This window comes from Sus scrofa, chromosome 6, assembly GCF_000003025.6.
Source record: "Sus scrofa isolate TJ Tabasco breed Duroc chromosome 6, Sscrofa11.1, whole genome shotgun sequence".
Taxonomy (NCBI): Eukaryota; Metazoa; Chordata; class Mammalia; order Artiodactyla; family Suidae; genus Sus; species Sus scrofa.
In genome coordinates this window covers 118,843,339-118,860,772 of record NC_010448.4, presented here as the reverse complement: position 1 = coordinate 118,860,772, position 17,434 = coordinate 118,843,339, and the positions used below count along the sequence as shown (strand labels likewise).

At 40.9% G+C, this 17,434-nt stretch overlaps 1 protein-coding gene across 2 annotated transcripts in view; it reads right to left on the bottom strand.

Moving 5' to 3' along the window:
• The window catches only part of MAPRE2 (microtubule associated protein RP/EB family member 2), a 170,796-nt gene that overhangs the window by 126,990 nt on the left and 26,372 nt on the right, over window positions 1–17,434 (bottom strand). For both annotated transcript variants that reach the window (XM_021096265.1, XM_005665343.3), the window contains exon 2: window positions 16,071–16,132. Coding sequence is in view for 1 of the 2 variants with exons in the window: in XM_005665343.3 (XP_005665400.2) it covers window positions 16,071–16,132 (62 nt within the window). In the remaining variant the exon portion in view is untranslated. The remainder of the gene's footprint in view (window positions 1–16,070; window positions 16,133–17,434) is intronic.

The window sequence follows — 17,434 nt, the reverse complement described above, 5'->3', positions numbered from 1 at the left end:
ACTATGTCTACTACCATCTTAAAACTCACTATTTTTTCCTCTTATTCCTTTTTTTTTTTTTTTTTTTTTTTTTAGGGCTGCATCAGTGGCACATGGAAGTTCCTAGGCTAGGGGTCGAATCAGAGCTGCAGCTGCTGGCCTACACCACAACCACAGCAATGTCAGACCAAGCTTCGTCTGTGACCTGCACCACAGCTCATGGCAATGCTGGATTCTTTTTTTTTTTTTTTAATTTTTTTTTTTTTTTTTTTTTTTTTTGTCTTTTGTCTTTTGTTGTTGTTGTTGTTGCTATTTCTTGGGCCGCTCCCGCGGCATATGGAGGTTCCCAGGCTAGGGGTCGAATCGGAGCTGTAGCCACCGGCCTACGCCAGAGCCACAGCAACGCGGGATCCGAGCCGCATCTGCAACCTACACCACAGCTCACGGCAACGCCGGATTGTTAACCCACTGAGCAAGGGCAGGGACTGAACCCGCAACCTCATGGTTCCTAGTCGGATTCGTTAACCACTGCGCCACGACGGGAACTCCGCAATGCTGGATTCTTAACCCACTGAGCAGGACCAGGGATTGAACCTGCATCATCATGGATATTAGTCAGGTTGGTTACTGCTGAGCCACAATGGGAAATCCAAAACTCACTGATATTTCTATAGAGTACTTGCATCATGTTCAATATTTCCTATTTAAAACGTAAAAAACTTAGTCTGGTATTTGGGACTTGCAAAGTTTGACCCCAGCTTCTCTTTCTTTGTAATCCTCTGTTTATCACAGTAAAGAATCAGTTATCCCCCTACCCCACTGAGAGGGGTTATGCTTTGTTCCTTGTACCTTCTGACTGGTGTCTGCAATGTCCTTTTCCCTCTTTTTAACCTACCCATACTTTACAAAGGAAGGCTCAGCTTAAAGTCTGCCTCTTCTGAAGCCTTTATGAGTATCTTAAGATAGCTAAAAGTCTGTATCATTTAAAGACATTGATTGAGTTCTATCCAAGTAAATGACTGGTCTTTGAGCCAGCAATGTTAATTTTTGCAACCAAAATTTTATCTATTTCTTGCCCTGAAATCCAAAATCATTTTCCCTGAGTGGGATTAATTTTTAAAGGCAAATGTTTCATGTTTTGATATCTTACTATGGAATACATACTATCAACATTTTGATGAGATGCAGCTTAAAAAATAATATGCCTAAGCTAGACATTTTTTTTTCTTTTTTTTGGCCACACCTGCAACATGTGGAAGTTCCTGGGTCAGGAATTGAACCTGCACCACAGCAGTGACCCAAGCCACTGCAGTGACAATACTGGCTCACCTTAACCTGCTGTACCACAAGGGAACTTTTAGGCAATTTTTATTATATATTGTTTTCTTGATCAAGAGGCAAGAGTGGATGGATATTCTTCTTTTAAAGACACCTGTATAGAATTGTTACTCCTAGTTGAAGGCAACAGTGTCATTACACAATGTTCCAAGCACTCAATTCCTATTTTTTGACAGACCAAGCAAAGTTTCCAAGCCAGGCACCAGGAAAAGATACTAATGGTTCAGTCCAGTTTAGAAGCCAAAGTAATATTGCATGAGTGGCATTACCTCACACAGATCTGAAACATATCTCCCTCAAGAGCAAAAATAGAGACAGAAGAATCTCATGAGAGAAACTCTACCAGGCAGATATTATATAGCCTAGTCATTGCCTTGAGAAATAACAGAACAACGCATCAGCATTTTGAAACATCATGGTCCAGAAAAGGCTTGACACCATATTCCAAAGCAGAAGTATGGAAAACAAAAATTCCCTTGGGCTAGAATTCAGTCCTCTAGGGAGGCATCCTGAGTTTTATCTTAACCTTGACTTTTCATGTTCCCTAATATAGTTTGATACCAACCTGATAATCTGATTCATTTGAATGGCTTTCTTGAAGACTCAAACATGACTTTGGAACAGAGGCAAACACATTGGTGCATGCATTTTAAGCAGAACAATACCTGAGGTATGAGATGCTGAAAATCTCTCAAGTCACTGGGTAACCTGATCGCAAGCCAGTTTTGTAGACTATACAGAATTCAAGAAGCATACATTAAGTGCTTAATGTCTGGTGGTGTGTGTGTGTGTGTGGGGGGGGTGATGATTAAAATAGAATGCATCCTCCACGGCTCTGGAGAATACCTTGTTTTAGAAGTTAAAAATTACATATGTGGCAGTTCCCTCTATGGCTCAATGGGCTCGGCGGTGTTTCTGGAGTGCTGGGATGCAGGTTCAATCCCCAGTGTAGCACAGTGGATTAAGGATCCTGCATTGCCACAGCTGCCATGTAGGTCACAGCTGTGCCTCAGATATGATCCCTGGCATGGGATGCTATATGCTGAGGGGCGACCAAAAAAGAAAGAAAAAGAAAAAACTGCATGTGTGAAAAACTCATTTAAAACCCAAGGTAAGGCATTCCTGTAGTGGCTCATCAGGTTGAGAATCCAACTAGTATCCATGAGGATGTGGGTTTGATCCCTGGCCTTGCTCAGTGGGTTAAGGATCCGGTGTAGGTTGCAGACATGGCTCAGATATGGTGCTGATGTGGCTGTGGCTTAGGCCAGCAACTGCAGCTCTGATTGGACCCCTAGCCTGGGAAGTTTCATATGCTGCACATGTGGCTTTAAAAAGCAAAAAGAAAACCAAAAACAAAAGCCCAAGGTAAATCCAATCAGGAATTCCATTGTATAATAACTATTAACAGGGGATATGGAAAGAGACGGGTATGAGACTTCTAGTCAGGGGTTTTAACTAACCAGTTATGATCTATAAGTTTAAAACCTATCAAGGTTTAGACTCAACACATTAAACAGTGGAAGGCTGGGATGATAGTGGCAAGTCAACTCAAAAGACTATCTTATAGACATTAACAGTACAATCATGAATATGTGTGGTAGCATGGAAACTAAAACGTGAAAATAAAAATCAGTATCCTACAGTATGCACAAGGTGTGCTTACAACTATGTCAAATTTTATGAAGGAGGGCTAGAAGGGGAAAAAAATAACACAACTGGATTATAGGTGTTTGCTTTTCATGACTTGCACTATTATTTTTGACAATGGAAACTTTGGAAATGGTACAGAAGTAGAAGAAAATATCATACACCTAAGAGACATATGAGAAAGCAGGTAACATCTGAACTCTGAGAGATGTTTGATTAGATGATTGTGGATAATCTAATATACCTCTCACAAGATATATCCTAAGTATATTTAAGTCCCAAGAAGCTTGAGACTTGGCCTAGATGGTAACTAAGATGCTGTGACATGTCTTTGTTTCTTGAGTTTTATTTTATTTTTATTTATTTATTTTTTATTTATTTTTTTACAGCCACATCTTCAGCATACTCCCAGGCTAGGGGTCGAACTGTAGCTGAGCTACAATGGGAGCTCCTCTTGAGTCATTTGAATCCAAATGAGTGTTTGTACACCTATGACATGAACAGTTGTATTTCCAGGGAGGGGAAACCACGATCAACATAACTGAAGTGGTGGGGGGTAGGTATGGAGGGCAGGAAGAAGAAGAATCCAGATACAACTTCTGAGAACTAGATTAAACGCACACACACAGACACACACACACACAAAGTCATTTGCCTCTGATTACCTCCACTCTACCTCCAATCCTACCCGAAGGTTTTCTGCTTCCCGAGTAACTCCAAACACGTGCTTCTGGCTCTGAGTCCTGTTTGTGGAAATAATTCTGGATTCACACCTGCTTTGGTTCTTATCTTGCCTCTACCTCTTACTAGTGCTATGCCTTGAATGAGCTAGTCATCTCTCTGCAGCTCAACTTCCTCATTTCCTCATTTCTAAAAAGCATGAACAAGGTTCACATCAAACATATAAAGGTTCACAGAACGTTAATGTATATGAAGTTACTAACAGGATGTGTAACACAATAGACATTAAATAAAGTTTGTTCTCTCTCCTAGATTTTCCTCCGTACCCAGGTATCAGAGACAAAATTTAAGTAGAAGTGAAGGTGACTCCCTCTTAGCTGTAGGTTTTTTTCAGACCTTTCTCCCTCCCCAACACATACCCTCACATGGGCCAACATCTCCAGGCTATAACCAACTTAATGGCAGGATGAGGCCAGGCCAGATTCGATTGGACGTCAAAGAGTTTCCTGGGTTGACTCTATTTGTTAAGATGTTTTTAAAATTTAAGTTCTGTCTAATCTGGTTTGTAGAACTAGCTGTCCAATACAGTAGCCACTGGCCACATGTGGCTATTTACACTGAATTAAAATTAAATAAAACTGGAGTTCTCATTGTGGCTCAGTGAGTTCAGAACCTGACATGGTGGCCGCGAGGATGCTGGTTTGATCCCTGGTTAACGATCCAGTGTTGCCACAAACTGCAGCATAGGTTGAAGATTCAGCTCAGATCCAGCATTGCCATGGCTATGGTACAGGCCGGCAGCTGCAGCTCTGATTTGACCCTTAGCCCGGGAACTCCCAGAGGCCACAAGTGTGGCCATAAAAAGGAAAAAAAATTAAATAAAATTAAAAACACCTAATAAAATTGTTCCTCAATCACATAGCCACATCTCTAATACTCGGTGGGCACGTATGGCCAGTGGCTACCCAATTAGTTGGCACAGATAGAACATGTTATCACTGAGAACATTAGAACTCTGCTCTAAAGTTCTGGGGTATCAGTGGGAATAAGAAAGGTCATAGGCTTAGTACCCATCACCTTTGTTCATTAATTATTTTTATTTTTAAGTGACTTTCAGACCAGGAAAATAAACTCAGATAGTGAAAGCCGGGTAGAAGGAACATTTCTCAAGGGGCCTCAGTATAAACAAGCATTCCGGGCACCAGCCTAAGAGACATCAATGGCATTCTTTCCACATACCACAACCCATTTGTAAAAAAACTTTTGATAAGATAGGTCAACCTCAGAGTAATCTGAGGGACATTTTTGCTGGCAAAATGACCCTTTCTTAACCAGATCCCAGTACTCCAGGCAAAAGGCAGCAATCTCCTATAGGGACATAAGACTTATTAAAAATTTGTCAAGAAGTTGGGCAGTTTTATTTCTTCACAGAAAGCAATAGTTGCCTCTGGTGCCCCAAGTACCTGAGACAGGCAACACGAGTTTGTGGATGGAGATGTGACACCAAACGCCTCCATCAACTCTTCAAAGTGTCACTCTGAGTCAATCAAATCAACTGTTAATTAAAGCTGGTCCAAGGCTCTCATACTAAATGAAGTAAGTCAGAAGGAGAAAGACAAACACCATATGATATCACTTATATCTGGAATCTAATATACAGCATAGACAAACCTATATACAGAAAAGAAACAAACTCATGGACATGGAGAACAGACTTGTGGTTGCCAAGAGGCAGGGGAAGGGAGTGGGAGGAACTGGGACTTTGGGGCTAGTAGATACAAATTATTGCATTTGGAATGGATAAGCAATGAGATTCTGCTGTATAGCACAGGGAACTATATCTAATCACTTGTGATGGAACATGATGGAGGATAATGAGAAAAAAAGAATATATGTATTTATATATAACTGGATCATTTTGCTGTACAGCAGAAATTGACAGAACATTGTAAATTAAAAAAAAAGCTGGTCCCCAATAGTCTATTCTGTCAACAGGGGGCCCTCATGAGTTAGTTACAATCCCCCCGCACAGATATCAAACTCATAAACCAAACAAGCAACAGCCCTTAACCCAGTCATTCGGCTCCTGCAAAGTTTAAAAAGAGAATAAAGCCTTTGTACACTTTAAGGTAAATGTATTATCCTTGAGCTCAATTTCATGTTTCCTGTACAGGAGAAATTGATAGAACACTATAAATCAACTATAATGGAAAAAATAAAAATCATTTAAAAAATTCCATGTTTCCCCCAGATGGAGCTCTTATAAAATTCTCATTTACCAGGTACAGATGCCTCATTTGAACTGCAGAACCCTGCTAGGGGAAGAAAAGGCACCCTACCTAGAAGATCAGCACAACTATCACCAGTACGTGGAATCTACAAAAGGGATACAAATGAACTTATTTGCAGAACAGAAACAGACTCACAGATGGAAAAACTTATGGTTACCAAAGGGGACAAGTGGGAGTGAGTGGGTGGGAGGGACTGGGAGTTTGGGATTGGCATAGGCACACTGAGGTATATGGAATGATTGGCCATATTGCACAGGGAACTCTACCCAACATGCTGTGATAATTTATGGGAGAAAAGAATCTGAAAGACAATGGATGTGTGTCTATGTATGAATAAATCACTGTTGTACAGCAGAAATGATCACAAACTTGTAAATCAACTATACTTCAATAAAACTTAAAAAAAAAAATCAGCACAACTACAAGTTCATGGCCTCCAAATGTGAGTCAGTTCCAGATCGTCCTTTGCTTCCCTAGTCAGCACCTTGTCATTATCCAAAAACCAGCTGTCTTTATAATTTCTCGGTTTTTTTAGATTTCTGACCTTTCCACCTTCCATCCTTCAGCAGATAACCCCTTGTCCCTGACTTCAGAGGGTAACTGAAGTGGTTAGACAATAATTCAAGTGTCCTGCCCCCAAACTGACACGTTATGACTCTTCTTCCTTACAGGTCCCTCTTCTTTCATCCTTAGAGCCAAATACCTCAGAACTCATCTAAAGCTGCCCTGGGAGTTTCCACTGTGGCTCAGGGGGTTAAGAACTCATAGTCTCTCTGAGGTTATGGGTTTGATCCCTGCTCTTGCCCAGTGGGTTAAGGATCCAGCTTTGCTGCAAGATGCAGTGTAGGCCACAGATGCTGCTCAGATCTTGTGTTACCGTGGCGTAGGCTGGCTGCTGCAGCTCTGATTCAACCCCTAGCCTGGGAACTTCCATATGCCGCAGGTGTGGCCATAAAAAAGTTAAATAAATAGATATATCTATCAATTGATTGATCAATTGATTAATAGATAATAAATAAAAACAAAGCTGCCCTATCCATTCCTCCATTTCTCCGTCACTCCTCAACTTGCACACTGGGTTCCTCTGTGACCATGAGATGGAAATTATCCTCACCAAGATCACTAACGACCTTTTTGTTGCTAACTCAATAGACACTTTTTAGTCATTGTCTTACTTAACCTCTGTGGACCATGAGGGCTTATCAACCTCTTGCTCTTTGCTTCTTCTTAAAAGGCTATTTTCCCTTCTTTTCCATGAGAGCATATACAACTGAGAGCATATACATGTCTTTTTGCCATGTTTCTGGCTAATCGTCATCACTCTCTCTCTCTCATTGTAATAAAATACATATAACACAGAGCTTACCATTTGAACCATTTAAGTATAGAGTTGAGTGGTATGAAGTACATTCCCACTGTTGTGCAACCATCATCAGCATCCATCTCCAGAACTGTTTTCATTTCACAAAACTCTATACCTATTAAACAGTAAGTCTCCATATCTTCCTATCCTAGCCCTGATTACCACCATGCTACTTTCTGTCTTTATGAATTTGACTACTCTAGGTACCCCATTGTTCTTCTTTTGTGACTGACATTTCACTAAACATAATGTCCTCAAAAGTTCATTCATATTGTAGCATGTAATAATACCTTCCTTTTTTAAGGCTGAATAAAATTTCATTGTATGTCTATACTTTATATTGTTTATCCACTCATCTGTTGATGGACACTTTGGTTGCCCTTGGTATTGTAAACAATGCTATTATAAACATGAGTGTGCTCTATTATTTTTCATCACTATTATTTTTTATGGCTGCACGTGTGGCATATGGAAGTTCCCCAGCCAGGGACTGAACTGAGCCACAGCTGCAACCTGCTGCTGTGGCAACCCACTGCACCATAGCAGAAACTCCCTCTCTCTTTCTTAATCTACTGCTTAACAATTGGTGATCTTCAAGGTTCTATTCCCCTTGGGCAGTTTTACCTACATTCAATGGCTTACTGCTTATATGCTAGTGACTCCCAAAACTATACTTGCGTTTCACTCTCTCTCTTTGGGGATTCAGATCCCAAAGAGCACGTACAACCCTCCTGGATGTCGCAGGCATCCTCAGTTCAACGTATTCAATACTGAGCTCCTGATTCTCGCCATCAAACTTGCAATGTTCCCTCAATCCTATTTTCTGTCTCAGTAAATAATACCACTGGACCTCCCACTTATTTATATCAGGCACCCAGACATCATCCTCTGCCAACCACAGCACTGTCACTGGCAGAGCTCCCAAGAAAGTCCATTGAACCCCATCACCAGGTGACCACTTCTTACTTTGGCATCCCTGACGGGGGTCCTCAAGGATCGATGTGTGTTCCTGTGAAAGGCTCCTCTCCATTAGTCCTCTCTGTACTTACCCTGTATTCCCTAGAGCCATTACCTGTGCTTTTGCTTCTCAGCACTGAGACAGGCTTACCACCCAGCCAGCACTCGATACACATGTGGAATGAATGAATAAGACCTTGACCTCTCTCTTACCCAATCCTGTCAATTTTGCCTTTACGAACTGTACTCGAACCCACCCACTTCTCTTGCTGCTACCACCTCAGCCCGATGCTCATCAGCATCTCTCACTTTGTCTCTCTACTTCTAACCTATCGCCTCCTGATCATTTTCCCACAGAGCTGCCAGAGTGAACATCCCAAGATTTAACACTTGCTATAGAAGTTTTACTTCTCTCCTTAAACATCAACGATCACTTGCAAGATACAACCCAAAGCCTTTCCTGATCTGCATGTCCATCCAGCAGATCACGACTACCTAGATGCTGAGACTCATTACTGACCTTTCAATTTTGCTAGTAAGCCATATACTTCTCTTATTTTCTTCCCAGGTCTTTGAAGATGCTACTCTTTCTACCCAAACAATTCCTCATTCTCTGCAGTACCCCTCTCCCTAATACCTGCTAGCTCTTCCTTTTCCTTCAGGTATTCTTCTTTTTTTTTGTCTTTTAAGGGCCGCATCTGCGGCAAATGGTGGTTCCCAGGGTAGGGGTCTAACTGGAGCTATAGCTGCCAGCCTACGCCACAGCCACAGCAATGCCAGATCCAAGCCACGTCTACAACCTACACCACAGCTCATGGCAACACCAGATCCTTAACCCATTGAGCAAGGCCAGGGATCGAACCTGTGTCCTCATGGATATTGTCAGATTCATTTCTGCTGAGCCACAATGGGAACTCCATCCTTCGGTCTTAGGTGAGATGTCATAGCCCCTTGGAAGCCTTGTCTGACCTCTCTGCACCAGTTGTGGCTTTGCTGTCCCTGCAGGCAGCTCCCATGGCATTCTGTGACCCTACTGCCATTGCACTCAGCACTCTGTAGAAGAATTGCCTGCTTTATTAGCATCCCCAACAGTGGGCCATAGCTCCATTAGGGCTGAGACCCTGACTTTCTTGCCCAAAATATACCCTCCTCACTTTTTACAGTGATGGGGCCGTAATAGAGGCTTAGAATTCAATATGTAGGGAGTTCCTGTTGTGGCTTAGCGGGTTAAGAATCTGACATAGTGTCTCTGAGGATAGGGGTTTGATCCCTGGCCTTGCTCAGTGGGTTAAGGATTTGATGGTGCCTCAGGCTGCAGTGTAGGTCACAGATGTGGCTCAGATCCAGTGTTGCTGTGGCTATGGTGTAGGCCTACAGCTGCAGCTCCGATTCTACCTCTAGCCTGGGAACTTCCAAGTGCCAAAGGCATGGCCCTAAAAAAAAAAGAGAATTCAATACGTAATTCTCCAAAAAATAATTTGGCCTGGGAAATTTCAAACATTCAGAAAAGAACAACAACAACAAAATTATATAATAGCATAATGCACACCATACCCATTAGCTACATGTTGTAGTAATATTTAGCTGTATTTTTTTCACCTAATCATCTCTCCCTGACAAATCATTTTAAAGTAAATCACAGAGAGAATGAATGAATTCTTAAACCTCACTGACATGTCCACAGGACCATATAAAACAAACTATAAGAAAATGATAAAGAACCAGGAACAAAAGCCATTAAATCTCTTCTTAACTGTAGTTTAGAAATTTAGAAATGAGAACATCAAAGCTTTGCACCGGACACTTTTATAAATGTACTCCCCCTCCATCATTCAATTCTCATGAGCCTTACAAAGTAATCTCATTAATAAGCACACGGAACACTGTCAAGAACCTGTAGCTCTGGGAGGGAAGGAGAAAGAAACATTTGCCGGATGCCCATGATGTGTCCAGCACTTATGTTACTGCAAATGATTCTCACAGCAAACTCAAGATGTAAAACCTCAGTGAGGTCAAGGTATGTGTCCAGATCCTAAGGGAGGTAAATGCTGTAGATGTAGGATTTTTTATTTGCTTTATTTTATTATTTTTTATGGACATACCGTGGCATATGGAAGGTCCCAGGTTTGGGGTCAAATCTGAGCTGTAGCTGCCAGCCTACACTATAGCCACAGCAATACAGGATCTGAGCCGCATCTGTGACCTACACCACAGGTCATGCAAAGCCAGATCCTCAACCCACTGAGTGAGGCCAGGGATCAAACCTGCATCCTTGTGGATACTAGTCAGGTTCTTAATCCATTGAGCCATGACAGGAACTCTAGATGTAGGAATTTGTTCCAAGTTTCCCTCTCTTTCTACTACTCTTCATTATTATTTAAGTTAAAATTTAAAAATAAATTTAAATTACAATTTTTTTTTCCTGTGCTCTGAGATAGGTAAAGCTCATATTATTGCCTCTACAGACACAAGGAAAACTTAGGCTAACACTCTTTTTAGTTCTTTTTACCCCTTTGGTATAAATGAGGCAGAAAAAATTACAGCCATGAACATGGAACAGGCAGCACATGAAAGCCAGCAGCCAGGGCTCTAGTGTTGTGGCTTTGTCACCAAACGTCTGATACTAGAGTCCCCCAACTCTCTTTACCCAAGAATGTTCATCTATAAAACGAGCGAGTTGGATTAGATTATTACTCTGGTTCCTTCCAGCTGTTATATAACAGAACACAAATGAAAGCCTGTAATCCTTAGTGGTTTGCTTCAATCATCAGCTGGCTAGGGACAGGAAGCAGGTCTTGCTGCTCCCAGCCTCAGGCTCTATGTATTCTCAGCAAACACGCCTTCTGCAGGGCCCAACTGCAAATGTAGGCTTTTTTTATTTTTGTTTTTGTTTGTTTTTTGTTTTTTTAGGGCCACATCTGTGGCATATGGAGGTTTTCAGGCTAGGAGTCGAATCTGAGCTATAGCTGCCAGCCTATGCTGCAGCCCACAGCCACAGCAATGCCAGATCTGAGCTGGTCTGGGGACCTACACCGCAGCTCACAGTAACGCCAGATCCTTAACCCACTGTGCAAGGCCAGGGATCGAACCTGCATCCTCATGAATGCTAGTCAGATTCGTTAACTGCTGAGCCATGGCGAAAACTCTAACGTAGGCCAATTTTAACTGGAATGTTGATCACTATTGCTAGAATAACCATCAAACTTCCAGAAAGCAGATCTCCCACACATTCTGACACAATATGAGGCCAAAAGAGGAGCCAGGAAAAATTTCCTCTTCAAAGAAAACCTGGGTTTCATCCCTACCTCCATGTATCCTCTGCTGGACGAGCCATCCCATTTATCACACTTACAATTTTTTTTTTAAAAGACTATCTCTTCCACTAGAGAGAAAGTTTTAAGAGCTCTATCTGTCCACCTTTATATCCCTAGCTTGCAGCAGAGGACCTGGCATGTGGTTGGCAATTAGGATATGTTGATGGGGAGTTCCCACCATGCCACAGTGGGTTAAGAATCTGACTGCAGCAACTCTAGTTGCTGTGGAGGTATGGGTTCGAGTTAAAGGATCCAGCATTGCTGCAGCTGTGGTATAGGTTGCAGCTGTTGCTTGAATTCAATCCCTGGCCCAGGGAACTTCCATATGCTGCAGGTGTAGCCATAAAAATAGAAAAAAAGAGATATGTTTATGGAATGAAGGGTAAATTTTGCTACTTCTGAGCATCTCAATCCAATTTACCTTCAAAGTTTGGCTCAGATGCCATTTCTACTCTCCCACTCAAACTCCCTTCATATTTTAACTCTGTATCTCCTATGGTGTGTTTCATTTTGTATATTTTATCCTAGTTATTTATGTATGCATCTTAACTCCTCAGTAAAATAAAACTCAGAAGCTATGTTCTGCTCATCTTTAAAACCCTGCAACACAGGAGTTCCCATTGTGGCACAACTGCACTGGTGGTATCTCTGGAGCGCTGGGACACAGGTTTGATCCCCAGCCTTGCACAGTGGGTTAAGGATCTGGCATTGCCATACCTGCAGCGCAGGTCCCAAATGAAGCTCGGATCTGACGCCTGGCCTGGGAACTTCCATATGCAACAGGGTGGCCAAAAAAGAAAGGAAAAAACCCCCAAACCCTACAATACATAGTTCATAGTTGGCATTCAATAAATGTTTGTGGAAGGAGCACACCATTCATGTGTATATTTATACATATATTTACAAACACACACACACAGCACAGTAATTAGCACTGCTCTTTACATATGGAAGACATTCAATAAATATTATTGAATAAATTACTATTTCTCATAAAGTTGTGGTGAGGCTAGTCCCCTCAAACTGCATATGCTTATAAAATACTCCAAAACTTTTAAGAAAAGATATGGTAAGCTAGAGTAAAAGTCAAAAATGGTCATATCTTTGGATAATAATCTCTCTTCTGGGATTTTGTCCTAAGAAACAAAAACCAAAAACCCAAACTAAACCAAACCCAAACAACCAAACAATAATAAAGTCTACAAAAATGTAGTATAGGACTTTTAAGTGAAAAGTTAGAAGATATGATGGCACACACTGATGCAACATAATACTATTCTAATCATAGTTCTGATGACTCATGAAAGATGCTTGTGATTAATGCTAAATAAAATACAAAGTTTATATGCACTATGCTATCCATTATGATAAGACAGAAATACTTAATGGGAATAGCAAATATGCCAAAAAAGAAAAAGAAAAATAGTTATTTCGGGATGGTGTTGTTATGGGTGATTTTCTTTTTCTCCCAAAGTTTCCTTCAAATTTAGTATTATTATTATTATTTTTGGCTGCAACCGTGGCATGTGGAAGTTTCCAGGCCAGGGATCAAATCCACACCCCAACAGTGACTTGAGCTGCTGCAGTGACAATGCCAGATCCTAAACCTGCTGCACCACAAGGGAATTCCAAAATTTATTATTTTTTTATAATGAAAAGCTTGGGATAGTCAACATTAATCTTTCCTTAATGTGACTGTATTTCCCATAGACAGATATTAAGTGAGGACCAAAGTATAAATTAAAATGCCTGTTCATAGCTGTTGCTCCAGTATTTAACTCTAGGATTCAGGTGATGCCTGAATAGGGAGGCTATTCTGGGTCAGGAGTTACAGAGCACAGGCACGATGTGCAGGTGCAGAAACAGATTTGGATGAGAAGTAGTTAGACCCAGCAAAGGAATCTCAGGGACCACATGATTGATGGTGAGACTCACTCAAGGAAACTATTAATACCAGTTTCTGAGAGGGTTAAATGAGGAGGCTGCACTATGCAAAGAAGAGAGAGGAATGAAGGATGGCTGTATTCCTGGTTCTCTACCAACTCCTGTCCCCTTATCATTTAATTTTTTTAGGTAGTTTAAAAATTTTTTTTGAAATTTTATATTGGGTTATAGTTGATTTACAATGTTTTAAATTTTATATTAATTTTATATTTTATATAAAATGTTTATGCAAATATAGTTATATATTTATATGAAACATATTTATATATAATTTACATTTCATATTAAAATTAATTACATTTTACAATTAAAACATTTATTTTGGAGTATATTTGATTTACATAGCTGATAGTTTCAGGTGTACAGCCAAGTGATTCAGTTACACATATACACATACCCACTCTTTTTTCAAATTCTTTTCCCATGTAGTGTATTATAGAATATTGAGGAGGTCCTCTCTTACCATCTATTACCTCAAACAAGTCTATTAACTCTGCCAGCCAAATGGCGCTGGCTGCCTGCTTTTGTAAATAAAGTTTTTTTTTGTTTTTGTTTTTGTTTGTTTGTTTGTTTTGCTTTTTAGGGCCTCACCCTCAGCATATGGAGGCTCCCAGGCCAGGGGTCCAAATTGGAGCTGTAGCCACTGGCCTACAGCCACAGCAGCTCGGGACCTGAGCCCTGTCTGCGACCTACACTACAGCTCTGAGCGAGGACAGGGATCAAACCAGCATCCTCATGGGTCCTAGTCGGGTTTGTCCCCACAAAGGGAACCCCATTTTGTATGCAAAGTTTTACTGGAACACAGCCAAGCCCATTCATTTATGTTCATGATGTTTTCACACGATGAGGGTGAAAAGGGTATTAATTAGACAATATTCCAGGACAATAGAAATTAAGTAGGAATGCCCTGGACACTAGATTTACGGACCCCCTCCCACAAGGGCTGCTGGCACAAGAACAGGTTTCCAAGGGCACACAGGGTCTGTTCAAGGGCTGCTTTTTACATGCACTCGGAAAGCTACGGCGGCTCCTCTTATTGGTTGTTCCGATCTCAATTGCCCTCAGACGCCTTTCTACTTCCTTCTCTCCATCCCAACTCCGCCCTGGGGCCAGCTCTGGTCCTTGAAGAGTCCAGCTGTTTGAGTACCACTCAGAGTACACATAGCATCTCGACTTTCATGAGAGCAAAAGGGGCAAAGTTTACTCATTCTATTGAAATAAACCTTACTTACTTCAAATCATTATGAATAAGGTTTGTACCTGTCAATTTCATTTGGTTTAATTATCCCAGGCAATTCCTTAGAATTCTACTCTTCTCTAAGCATTTTAGGTTTCTCTTCTCAAATAATTCATTAAAAAATGACCAACCATAGCATTTATCACAAAGAGACCCTAAGACAAATATGGTCTATTACCCACTGATTTGAGCTTTTAACTACTCGCCAACACCATTTTGAGAATTACTAAAGAATGAAGTTTCTAATTTTATCCTTCCAGAATAAAAAAAAAAAAAAAAAAAGAAAGCACATATCTCCCCACCCCCCAATACACAGCCCTATTTTCCCCCTCATAAAAATTTCAATGCTGTGTCAAAAAGTAAAATAAAAGATGTTTAGAATACCTTTAATGAAATCTAGGAATTTATAGTTTGTGGGACTATTCTCTGTGTGAACAATAATAGCTCATAGCTTTGAAACCTCTCTGGATGGCTTTCCGAATATTGCCACCTGGTGGAATTTCAGTTAATTGTTTCTTTGTTCTAGTGGGCTCCTGGAATATTAGGTAGAGGCTCAGAGCACCAGTGGGAAATAACAGAAGGTCAAATGATTACATATATATATATATATATATATTTTCTTTTTAGGGCTTAACACGTGGCATATGTAAGTTCCCAGGCTAGGGGTCTAATTGGAGCTGCAGCTGTCAGCCTATGCCATAGCTATAGCAACGTGGGATCCAAGCCCTACACCACAGCTCATGACAACATTGGATTCTTACCCCACTGAGTGAGGCCAGGGATTGAACCTGCATCCTCATGGATGCTAGTCAGGTTCATTACCACTGAGCCACAATGGAATCTCTCTAATGACTGTATCTTAAACTCAAATCCCAAACTGAAAAGAATGAGGCTTTCTGAACCTTCGTCTCCTTTAAGATGCCCATCATTCTCTATTGCAAAGTCAACAGAGCAGTGGCCTTGATTTTTAACAAGATGGAATAATCACTGATTCAGTTAGGAATGTCATGAGGTCATCTGACTATATCTTGACATTCTCTTACTTCACTTATCACTAATGAGATCTCCAAAGTTAAACTTTCACTGGCTTGAGCAGTTTGAGAGAAATTGCTGGTAACAGGTAGTTAGCCCTCAGAACACAAGGGAAATGGAATTACTTTAAAAAATAATGTTTTAATGAAGCATGTTTATTTGAATATTTGCCTTAATTGCGTAACAAATTTTTGAAAATAAATTTGTCACAAAGGCATTAATAATACACACTCCAATTTAATCTGTAAATAAGGAGTCATGCAACATAATTTACTTTGAAACCTTACCTCGAGCATCCAGGCTCTCTCCCTGGCTGTCGAGATGAAATATTCCTCTGAGAAATGGGATACTGTGATGGCAAAAATGAAAAAAAAAAAAGAGAGAGAGAGACCATTTAATATATTGAAAACATAGGGGTGAAAGAGTTATAATTTACTTTCCTGGCTGTGGCCAGGAATGGAAGAGATAATTAAAATGCACGTGATATCCAAATTTAGTTGATTTTACCATTTGAGAGAGAGTAAGTCAGCCAAACAATAGGGTCTTAATCTCTGTTATTATATCAATTCTTGGGTTAATTACAGTTGTGAATATTTATATAATGCCAGTCCTATAAAGAGAACAGTTGCCCTTCTCTCTTTGATAGCCTGATGAGATGGAAGCAGTGACTTCAAAGGGGTTTCAGGTTTTTTTTTTTTGCTTTCTAGGGCCGCACCCTCAGCAAGTGGAGGTTCCCAGGCTAGGGGTCTAATCAGAACTACAGCTGCTGGCATACCCCACAGCCACGGCAACGTCAGATCTGAGCCGCGTCTGCAACCTACACCACTGCTCAAAGCAATGCCGGATCCTTAACCCACTGAGCGAGGCCAGGGATTGAACCCGCAACCTCATAGTTCCTAGTCAGATTTGTTTCTGCTGCACCACAACGTGAACTCCTCAGTGGGTTTCAAATGCCAACATCAAATAAAGTATCAAATTTCCATTTTTTATATCTAGTATCAACACAGGCTTATTTTTCTGGTTAAAAGAGGTATTTAATTTTAACTGAATAAGCACTATAAACAATGCCAGGATCAAACTTCAAAATATATACACCCTCAAGTAATTATTTACTTTATATGAATTTGCTATTTATCTTCAAAACATGCTGACTAAACGATATGACAGGAAATTGATTAAGGTCAGATCCAGTTCCAGAGGCTGAGAAATGCGTGAGAATTTCAGGTTTTGAGGGTCCCAGGTTGGGGTGGGGTGGACGGTAGCCTGGGGAGGCTGCTTGTGGCTCCAATGGATGCAGCTAAAAAGGACCCGAGATGCAGATGTGCATGAACCTTTACTAAGGTTCCCACAACCCAAGAAACAGATGGAAATGACCTCTTCCCACCAGTCACCTAAGCCCCACCCTGCACTTTGCTCGATATGGCCATTTCAGAAATGCCTTTGGTGCTTGTTTAGCTTAAAATCAATTGTATAAAAATAAAATATTTGCGGCAGATCCAAAACCACATGATTAATCCCAGACATAGTCCTGGAGATGTCACTGGGAGAAATATTTTTTTTTTTCTTATTATGGCTGCACCTGCTATATATGGAAAATCCCAGGCTAGGGGTTGAAGTGGAGCTGCAGCTGCAGGCCTATGCCACAGCCACA